General features: G+C 40.5%; 1 protein-coding gene across 3 annotated transcripts in view; it reads right to left on the minus strand.

The window, feature by feature from the left end:
* The window catches only part of LOC144978863 (uncharacterized), a 37,412-nt gene that overhangs the window by 19,346 nt on the left and 6,540 nt on the right, over positions 1–11,526 (minus strand). For all 3 annotated transcript variants that reach the window (XM_078925445.1, XM_078925444.1, XM_078925446.1), the window contains exons 2-5: positions 6,239–6,334; positions 4,976–5,129; positions 2,412–2,577; positions 1,253–1,360 (exon numbers count right to left, since the gene is read on the minus strand). In XM_078925445.1, coding sequence (XP_078781571.1) covers positions 1,253–1,360; positions 2,412–2,577; positions 4,976–5,129; positions 6,239–6,305 — 495 coding nt within the window. In that variant the 5' untranslated portion in view covers positions 6,306–6,334. The remainder of the gene's footprint in view (positions 1–1,252; positions 1,361–2,411; positions 2,578–4,975; positions 5,130–6,238; positions 6,335–11,526) is intronic.

Raw genomic sequence — 11,526 nt, forward strand, 5'->3', positions numbered from 1 at the left:
GGTATGTGTCTAAGTTAAATACCCACAGTTCTAATCGCTTGATCAATAGAACCAACACAGAAAACTATGTGTAAACTTAAACGTTTATAATATTATCGAGAAAATCTCGCGATAACTAGTCACCCATTTGGCGGTATAAAAACAATAACAATGATCAGAGAGAGGTCGATTTCATTCACGTTATTGTTTAGAAGCAACCGACTATGTTTGTCCAAGCACGTCTCAAGGTGTGTCACAAACTTCATGGTTTGATTGGTCAAAATTCTACTGGTTGATACAATATAATACATTATAAGAGCTAAATGATGCAATTAGTGAGGTCTTTGGTGCCCTGTCTTCACAGTGATAGTCTCGATTGTCTTCTCGTACTTTCCTATTCACTTCTTTTGTTGATAAAATACTGATGTCTTTATTCCTTCTCTCATATGTAAAATGAGTACCTGGCCTTAAACAACGTTGTCTCTGTTGGAAGAAAAATGTAATTTCACCTAAAAGGCTCCATATTTCTTTCTATATGTTACCTTTTGCTTATATAGCGCAATATCCTATAAAATGACGTCATCTTTTAGGTTTATGTAGCGTCTAGTTAGTAGTGCTCAAGGAAACAAGTGATTGCATTGCGTGAACTATTGAATACAACTCACGATTTGTTTTCTATTGCGGCCAAAGACTTGTCTCTTGATGACATTTTTTTTGTCAGTGTCAGTTAACGATCGCTACGGCCAGTGTCAGGCTATAAGTTAACGATGGCTACGGCCAGTGTCAGGCTATAAGTTTACGATGGCTACGGGCAGTGTCAGGCTACAAGTTAAAAATGGCTACGGCCAGTGTCAGGCTATAAGTTAACGATGGCTACGGCCAGTGTCAGGCTACACGTTAATGATGGCTACGGCCAGTGTCAGGCTACACGTTAACGATGGCTACGGCCAGTGTCAGGCTACAAGTTAACGATAGCTACGGCCAGTGTCAGGCTATAAGTTAACGATGGCTACGGCCACTGACAGGCTACAAGTTAACGATGGCTACGACCAGTGCCAGGCTACAAGTTAACGATGGCTACGGCCAGTGCCAGGCTACAAGTTAACGATGGCTACGGCCAGTGTCAGGCTACAGGTTAACGATGGCTACGGCCAGTGTCAGGCTATGAGTTTTCCTGGTAACAGGAAGGTCTGTTAAACATTCTTCCATTCCTATAGGCTACTTACATAGGAAAAACACGTTTAAACAATACATTCGGTGACAATATCCATACCTTGAGGCCAACAGCTGCAATTCGGAGTCCAATATCTCTGGCGAAATCAGCGTTTGATCTTACAGTTTCTGGAGAGGTCGATGGTTGACTGGCCAGGACAATGATAAGCTGAATAGAGAGAAATGAAAAGTAGGAAATATTAAAAGATATTGATGGAATGCGTTTAGATAAAAGAATACTCACTCACCCAAATATATCCGACTGATAAATAGTGCAGACTCATAAAACCTTATAGACGAGGAACACAACTGACGTCACTCAGCTCTTTGTTATTGTTTTTAGACAGCCATTTTAGTGAAACCGTGTCCCTAAATTCTATAAATCAGACTATAAACGTTCAACATTACACACGGTTTTGTGTGTTGGTATGTTATATATCCGGCTGACAGATTTTGTAAATATTATACCTAAATGCATAGCATCAATATTGTCAGTCAATGGACTTTGGTAAGAATTAATTAAGCCCTGGAGGTATGAAAATAACAACAAAGAGCCGAATGACGTCAGAACAATGCATCATACAATTCCAATCACCAGATTACCTCTCATTATTTGTGTTTCATTGATTGATACGGCGGCAGAACTAGTCCAAAATTGATATATATATATATATATATATATATATATATATATATATATATATATATATATATATATATATATATTATGAGTGTTGGTGGGTACTTGTAGGTACGAAAGTGCTCGATAATGGTGGTTAGAGCTAATATATAATGTAAATTTTCACTCACATTTTTGCCGAGACGACTCGTCTCGGCAAAAAATGTGAGTTAAAATTTACATTATATATATATAATATATAATATATATATATATATATATATATATATATATATATATATATATATATATATATATACATATATACAATATTTCAAGTCTGATTATGATCAACTTCTACACTATTGTTTCGAGCATTCGCTCTCATCAGGAAGTGAAAGTGATTGTAGATTGTTGCGTTTGGCGTACTTCCTGATGAGACGGAATGCTCGAAACAATAGTGTAGAAGTTGATCATAATTATACTTGAAATATTTTATAAATACTCGCAGCTCCTTTTATCAAAAGGTTGAGCTCTATTATTTCATTGACTTTGTTTTTATTATATATATAAATATACATATAAGGTATGTAATTCCTACCTTCAGGGTTCCAGCTGGCGAGGTTTTTAGGAGCAGATCATTGAAGGCGAGCTCAATACCAGTGTGGCTGGCAAAGGACGCGCCAGCCCTGAACCGTACGTCATCCACTTCCTGGATAAATTCGTCCATATTGTCAGTTAGGGGAGTTCTCTTTTCCTGGCCATCACTGTCAAATAAATAAATAAATATATACATCAATAAATAAATAAATAAATAAATAAATAAATAAATAAATAAATAAATAAATAAATAACATTCCTTGGGGAAAATTTTCTATAGAGTCTATTTCCAAGGGAAGACTGGAATAATTCAGGTGTTAGCCGCAGTGCAGCGCCAACAATTGAGCTAGGACGAGGTGACTTGCTGAAGGCCACACAGCACAGCGGCGGATGATCGAACTCGATTCCTTTTTGGGTACGAAGCAGAGACCGTACCACTCAGCCACGCTGCCATAATAGAGATTTACTAATGTCCAAATATGAATACGTTTACAATCTTAAATGTGTTCATTTTGAATTCCCTTTAGTTATAGACCGTCATAACAATGTAAAACAAAATATGTAAACAAAGAGCAATTATTGTCCTGGTTTTGCAGATATTATTATCAATTAGATAGGAATTGGAAGAAAAATAATATTATAGGTTTTCTGTAACCTCTCCCCTCTGTGACCTCTCCCTACCACTTTCCGAGAACCCCCTGTCTCAAAACGGCATCATATTATTGAATTATTTTCAATTTCATTGTATTGGAGGTGTGGGTCCAGGAGAAGGAAGAACCTTGTCTGGACGCCGGTTTGGATCATTCTTGGTCTGGCTACTCATCTTCAGCTGTTCCAGCAGGATCTGATCTAGGCTGGTATCTCCTTCAGGGTCATGGCAGCGCACAATGGCAACGTGGTGATCCTTCTCAGGCAGCCCCAGAGACCAGCGATCACATCGTCCTCCAATACCCAGTCACTAAACTTGAAGATGGCTACGAAACCGTCCTTAGGGCGGAGGAAGACTTTAGAAGCAGGGTTGACGAAATAAATTTGGAGGTGTAGCCATACGCTACTACTACTTCTACTACTACTACTACTACTACTACTACTACTACTACTACTACTACTACTACTACTACTACTACTACTACTACTACTACTACTACTACTAATACTACTACTATTGAAATGAATCCTGAATCGGGCCTTAAAAATATCAATACATAACTGAAACGATGCGATATAATATGCATAGGACACACGTTATAAGTAAACCAGAGGACGGTATCACACAAGGACAGCCCTGCAACGGGATCCATCAGGAAAGAGGTTGTGGTTAAAGGAAGGCCAAGGTTAACCCGTAGGAGTTACCTTCTGGTAGAGCTGGAGAGGTTGTCTGTGATGCTCTGGCAGGAGATGGAAAGACTGGCCAACGACAGAAAAAAAAAACACTCGCACACACACACACACACACACACACACACACACACACACACACACAACTTGAAACTTTGTATAGCGTCATATCCACTAAATGAACTCAAAGTGCTTTACAAAGGGTCCCCGACCAACAGCAACACGTAACATTTAGAACGAGATATGACGCAAGTTAGACGATATTTCAATAATTGTCTGACAAGATGCAACGCTGTTAACGGCCAGGTACTCATTTTACACCTGAGTACGGTAACAGAATGTGAGTGAAGAGCCTTATCCAAGGACTCAACTAATGCGCCGAGCGAGGATCGAACCCATGACCTTCGAATCCGAAAGCGAGTGTCATAGCACTAGACCATAACAAGAGCCGCACATAGGAGGATGGGCACGTGTCTGGTGGTCCATACCCACTGTGGGATGAGGACTGAAGACTCGTCCAGTATAAGACCGTAGCCTTTGTCAACCCGTAGCCTGACAATGACCAGAAATGTGACCCATCGTCTCAAAACGGTGTTATGTCGGAATGAACCACATGCTTAAATCCAAATACAATGTTAAACTGGTCAAAAATATAAATTGTTGGCATTAACACCCTAAAATATGGTATCCATTCTGCTCAATAAAACCTACAAACTCAACACAAGTCTGATATTTCTGGTTATAAATTCAATTTTCAACATCTTAACCATCCCGAATTAATACCTTTTTGAGGCGAAGGGTTACACATTTACCTGTATTCACATGGCAATTTAAATTTTAAACAAATGAAAGGATAAATAACAAAATAAACAAACACAAACATAAATGAATAACTAAATAAATAATTAAATAAATAAATAAGTAATAAATTAACTGAATCAAATTGATTTAAGAAATTGCAAAGCGCTTTGGGCAGATTTGGTGGATATTGCGCTATAGATAGAATGAAATTGACGTCACTCTGGTCTTTGTTATTGTTTTCGCCATTCACGTTAATGAGTAATTCTCACTTAACTGTATTAACCAGACTATAAAAGTCCATGGTTACACATAGTTTTGTGTATTGGCCCGTGTTATACTTCCGGATGGCAGTATTGTGCGCTTCTTAGTTAAGCGTATACTATCTTTATAAAATCCCAAATTATGCTGAAGTCAGCATCTATTTACCTGACAACAATTAGCGATGCAAAGAGAGTGGAAGTTGGGGAAGCACTTTTCGTGATGGCAAAGTTTTTGATCAAAGACAAGAGGTTGTTGAATTCGGGTGTCGTGAGGCCTGAAGAACCGTCGATGACAAACGTCACATCCGCCTGTCTTCTGCCTGAAATATGAAAATTTGTAAAAACGATTTTAGAGTTATGAAATTTTTAATTCGAGTATTTGATTGGGTGGATGTAGTGACGGCCCTAAGCTTTTTGTTATTGTTTAAAGACCCGAAATGGATGGAACGAAATGATTTGGAATGTGCGATGGATGATGATGATGATAATAATGATGATGATGATGATGATGATGATGATGATGATGTTGACGACGACGACGACGACGATGATGACGATGATGATGATGATGATGATGATGATGATGATGATGATGATGATGACGATGATGATGACGACGACAATGGTGATCGTGGTGGTGGTCGTGAAGGTTGTATGGGTGGTGATTATTGCGGTGGTTTTGGTGGTGGTGCTGGTGGTGGTTGTGTTGGTGGTGGTGGTGGTGATGGTGCTGGTGGTGCTGGTGGTGGTGCTGGTGGTTGTGTTGGTGGGGGTAGTGATGGTGGTGGTGAAGGTTGTATTGGTGGGGGCAGTGATGGTGGTGGTGAAGGTTGTATTGGTGGGGGTAGTGATGGTGGTGGTGAAGGTTGTATTGGTGGGGTAGTGATGGTGGTGGTGAAGGTTGTATTGGTGGGGGTAGTGATGGTGGTGGTGAAGGTTGTATTGGTGGGGTAGTGATGGTGGTGGTGAAGGTTGTATTGGTGGGGGTAGTGATGGTGGTGGTGAAGGTTGTATTGGTGAAGGTAGTGATGGTGGTGGTGAAGGTTGTATTGGTGGGGGTAGTGATGGTGGTGGTGAAGGTTGTATTGGTGGGGTAGTGGTGGTGGTGGTGAAGGTTGTATTGGTGGGGGTAGTGGTGGTGGTGGTGAATGTTGTATTGGTGGTGGTGTTGAAATGGGGGGGGGGGGGGGGGGTTATGAAGGTTGTATTGGTGGTGATTATTGCGATGATGGTGGTGAAGGTTGTCTGGAGGTGATCATTGTGGTGGTGGTAGTGGTGGTGAAGGTGAAGTCTTTTTTAGTGGTGATTATTGCGATGATGGTGGTGGTGGTGGTTGTCGTGAAAGTGAAGGTTGTATTAGTGGTGATTAATGCGATGGTGGTTGTAATGGTATTTCATGTTTGTGATGTTAGTTATGACCAATACTCACAGTTTTGTGCGTGGGTTCCCCACACAGCACACGTCAGGGCAATAACTGCCCACAACCACCGGCCCATTTTCCCAGGGAGACTGTAAACCTCAAAGGCTGTTGAAGTCGAAAATTAGACCATGAGTTGAAGAAAGGAATAACAGCAAAAAATGAAGTGAATAGGAAAGTTCCAGAAGACAGTAGAGAATAAATATTTCGCGGGGCCGATTAGAGCTCGAACCCATGACCTTACTGGTACGATAACTCCGCCTGGCCGGGGAGATCGTGACTCTTCCGTATGAGCTATCCACGATCCCCCCCCCCCCCCCCCCCAAAAAAAAAAAAAAAAAAAGAAAAAAAAAAGAAAAAAATTCGCTTTTAACCTTACTCTTTTATAAGAGCTTTCTCTCCCAGACATCTTGAGGTCACGAGTTCAACACACACACAAACACCCCATAGTTAGTTGGCCAGCATTTAAACTTAATAGGGAATGAGATTAGCGGAAGAGTAGCGTCCCTTGATTGGAGTTCACCCATAGTTTGTGACGTCACAGGCGGAAAAGTTATTAGAGAAGGAACGTCATGTTGGTTGTGCGCATGCGTCTCTCGTCCTCGCGGAGGACGAGAGACGCATGCGCACAACCAACATGACGTTCTCTCTCTAATAACTTTTCCGCCTGTGACGTCACAGACTATGGGTGACGTCCAATCAAGGGACGCTACTCTTCCGCTACATTCCCTATAGCCAATATTCTCAACACAAACATGTAACATAGAAACAATTGCGACATTGAGTATGCTCCGGTATTTGGTGTGAATGTGTCAATTAAGAAAGGAAGTGGGCCCCGGTAGCTCAGTTGATAGAACACTCGCTTCACAACCAAAGTGGCCGAGATCAATCCCAGATGCATTCAATATTTTTTTTCTTCTAACCCCCTGTCCACCCAGATCATGGTGATTGTGTAGCTGGGTCTCTTAGATCTGGCGGAAAGTACTTTGCGATAAACAAGCGTTCTATCCAACGGGTAGCAATTAATTGTTATTGCACGTTTCACGCTATAGAAACTGGGGTAGACTCTGGGTCCATGGACCATATGGATCTGAAAAAAACTTTAAAAAATAACTCAAAAACATTGAGCTTTTTAAATAGAACAATATCCACTTAACGTGCTCAAAGCGCTTTACAATGAGTCTCAAGCCAACAGCAATAATTCAAATGTAGGACAAGACATGACGCCTATTAGGCAATATTACATTTTATTTTCGACAAAGAGAACGCTGTTAATGGCCAGGTACCCATTTTATTTTTTACCTGATTACGGTGAGAAATAGACAATAGCAATTGCTTGTTACCCATTGGGCAGTACATTCGTCTATAGCAAAGTACTTTTTTTTAGATCTAACAGATCCAGCTACTCAAACACTGCTGGTGGACAGGGGAGGGGGTACAGAAAAAAACACCCGCTATCGTTCTCGGTCCTTTGCTAGTGAAGGGAGTTGTGTTGATTCTTAGGGAATTTATATGGGGCTTGAGCTAAGTTGTCTCGTCCTACATGTTAGATTATGCTGTTGACCAGGGACCCCTTGTAAAGCGCTTTGAGCACATTTAGTGGATATTGCGCTATATAAAGCTCACTTTTTTCTTTTCTTTCTAAGATGGTTCTTATTGACCACGTCATTCACTGTGAGACACTCATGACCATCCGGTAGGGCATTTGTGAGTAATTTGCTTATACCCATGTCATTAATAGGTACAATGTAACCGATCGTCTATAAACGGTATAGACCATCACCATCTCAAGATAATAATGGTATAAACACTTAGATAACCACGCCTCTCGGACAGTCGTCATACTGTAAACATCAGCAGTGATTGGTAAATATAGCGGAGAGTGGACGATTTCATTCACGTTATTGTTTATAAACAAAGAATTAAGTTTGTCCGAGCACGTTTTAAGGAGTGTCACAAATTCTATCTTTTGATTGGTCAAAAATCCACTGGTTAACACCGTTTCCAGACGATATGCCACATGTTTTCACACCCAATTTGCCGCCTAACCGCCCCCCCCCCCCCCCCCCCCCCCCCGATCCCCACGATTTCAACCAGTCCGTGACTTTCAGCGTTGACGTAACTCGTCCATTACTAAATATAGCCTCCCCTACTTCATTCACGCTTCAACGGTTTAAACCTCCCTTCTAAATCTACGTTCCAGCAATGTCGCCTTCGGACGGAAGGCCCAGGGTCGGAGTGCTACTCTGGAGTGGTGCATAGATAGAACGAAGTTGACGTCACTCAGATCTTTGTTTTTGAATAATTCTCACTACACTGTCTTAGCCAGACTATAAACATTAAGGGTTACACACAGTTTTGTGTGTTGGTCCGTTAAAATTCCGGATGGCAATGTTGTGAGTTTCTTAGCCACGCGCATACTATCTATAGATAGAACGAAGTTGTCGTCACTCGGATCTTTGTTATTTTTTCTTTGCCATCCACGTTTATGAGTAATTCTCACTAAACTGTATTAACCAGACTACAAACGTTTTGTGTGTTGGTCAGTTATATTTCCGGCGGATGGCAATGTTGTGAGTTTCTTAGCTAAACGCACACTATCTTATTGCCATTCGGAAATATAACGATCCATAAAATGAATACCTGGCTGTTAACAGCGTTGTCTCTGTCGGAAAAAATGCAATATCGCCTAACAGTCATGATGACTCATTTTATATGTTACGTGTTGCTGTTGGTCAGGGACCCCTTGTAAAGCGCCTTGAGCATGTTTAGTGGATAGTGCTCTATATAAATGCTCTTGTTTAAATTTTTTTTTGTAATTAGAACAGCCGATAGAGTGTTATGATATCCAGACACGGTGTGTAGATAGTATGCGCTTGGCTAAGAATCTCACAACACTGCCATCCGGAAGTATAACGGACCAACACACAAAACTATGTGTAACCTTAAACGTTTATAGTCTATTTGATATAGTTTAGTGAGTATTACTCATAAAATCGGATGGCAAAGAAAACCAATAATAAAGTCCGGAGTGCGTCAACTTCGATATATCTATAATCTCACATTTCGTGTCTTGTTAACTTCGGCTTCACGTTCACAAATATATGTATATTACCGTCTTTCGACTATGGGCCACATATTCATCGATAAGGATAAAAACCATCTTGTCAACAACAACAACAACAACAACAACAACAACAACAAAATACACAACCAACAACAACAACAACAATAACAACAAAAACAATGACTACAACAACAATGACAACAATAATGACAACATTGAACAACAATCCCATTATCACATATAATAATCTCATTTGTCAGTCGTGTTTCATTCATCCTGTTTTGTTGATAAAGGAACAACCCGAAACGTCAGCATTTTCTGTTTTCATTGATTAAATTGAAGCTTACATTCAATTTCACATTGTTATTTATTTCTTCGAGCTTCGAGCAGCAACATTTACATTATCTATTCTTCAAAGTGAAGAAGAATTCAAAGTAAAGACCCGAACAAGTGTGTGTATGAAAGGTGCCAGACAAAGCAAGAAAGAAAGATACAAGAACAAAACCATCCCAAAAATCAGTCTACCTCGACTGGGGATCGAACTCCAAACCTTCTGATTACCCGTCAGACTCAAATGGAGCAATTCAAATCTTTTTGTCCTCGTCCTCTCGTGTTAAATGTAGGTGTTGTTTGATGCAAGCGTCGTGTTCAATGTATGTGTTGTTTGATGCAAGCGATAGTTCAATGTGTGTGTTGTTTGATGCAAGCGAGGGTTCAATGTATGTGTTGTTTGATGCTAGCGAGGGTTCAATGTATGTGTTGTTTGATGCAAGCGATGGTTCAATGTATGTGTTGTTTGATGCAAGCGAGAGTTCAATGTATGTGTTGTTTGATGCAGCGATGGTTCAATGTATTTGTTGTTTGATGCAAGCGATGGTTCAATGTATGTGTTGTTTGATGCAAGCGTGGGTTCAATGTATGTGTTGTTTGATGCAAGCGTGGGTTCAATGTATGTGTTGTTTGATGCAAGCGTGGGTTCAATGTATGTGTTGTTTGATGCAAGCGTGGGTTCAATGTATGTGTTGTTTGATGCAAGCGATGGTTCAACGTATGTGTTGTTTGATGCAAGCGATGGTTCAATGCATGTGTTGTATGATGCAAACGTCGTGTTCAATGTATGTGTTGTTTGATGCAAGCGCAGGGTTCAATGTATGTGTTGTTTGATGCAAGCGATGGTTCAATGCATGTGTTGTTTGATGCAAGCGTCGTGTTCAATGTATGTGTTGTTTGATGCAAGCGTCGTGTTCAATGTATGTGTTGTTTGATGCAAGCGTCGTGTTCAATGTATGTGTTGTTTGGTGCAAGCGAGGGTTCAATGTATGTGTTGTTTGATGCAAGCGTGTGTTCAATGTATGTGTTGTTTGATGCAAGCGAGGGTTCAATGTATGTGTTGTTTGATGCAAGCGTCGTGTTCAATGTATGTGTTGTTTGATGCAAGCGAGAGTTCAATGTATGTGTTGTTTGATGCAAGCGAGTGTTCAATGTATGTGTTGTTTGATGCAAGCGTGGGTTCAATTTATGTGTTGTTTGATACAAGCGTGTGTTCAATGTATGTGTTGTTTGATGCAAGCAAGGGTTCAATGTATGTGTTGTTTGATGCAAGCGTGGGTTCAATGTGTGTGTTGTTTGATGCAAGCGTGTGTTCAATGTATGTGTTGTTTGATGCAAGCGAGGGTTCAATGTATGTGTTGTTTGATGCAAGCGTGGGTTCAATGTATGTGTTGTTTGATGCAAGCGATGGTTCAATGTATGTGTTGTTTGATGCAAGCGATGGTTCAATGTATGTGTTGTTTGATGCAAGCGATGGTTCAATGTATGTGTTGTTTGATGCAAGCGATAGTTCAATGTGTGTGTTGTTTGATGCAAGCGATGGTTCAATGTGTGTGTTGTTTGATGCAAGCGATAGTTCAATGTGTGTGTTGTTTGATGCAAGCGATGGTTCAATGTATGTGTTGTTTGATGCAAGCGATGGTTCAATGTATTTGTTGTTTGATGCAAGCGAGGGTTCAACGTATGTGTTGTTTGATGCAAGCGTCGTGTTCAATGTATGTGTTGTTTGATGCAAGCGATGGTTCAATGTAGGTGTTGTTTGATGCAAGCGTCGTGTTCAATGTGTGTGTTGTTTGATGCAAGCGATGGTTCAATGTGTGTGTTGTTTGATGCAAGCGAGGGTTCAATGTATGTGTTGTTTGATGCAAGCGATGGTTCAATGTATGTGTTGTTTGATGCAAGC

Source organism: Berghia stephanieae, chromosome 8 (genome assembly GCF_034508935.2).
Source record: "Berghia stephanieae isolate SIO BIC M18660-M18661 chromosome 8, UCSD_Bste_1.3, whole genome shotgun sequence".
NCBI classification, from domain to species: domain Eukaryota; kingdom Metazoa; phylum Mollusca; class Gastropoda; order Nudibranchia; family Aeolidiidae; genus Berghia; species Berghia stephanieae.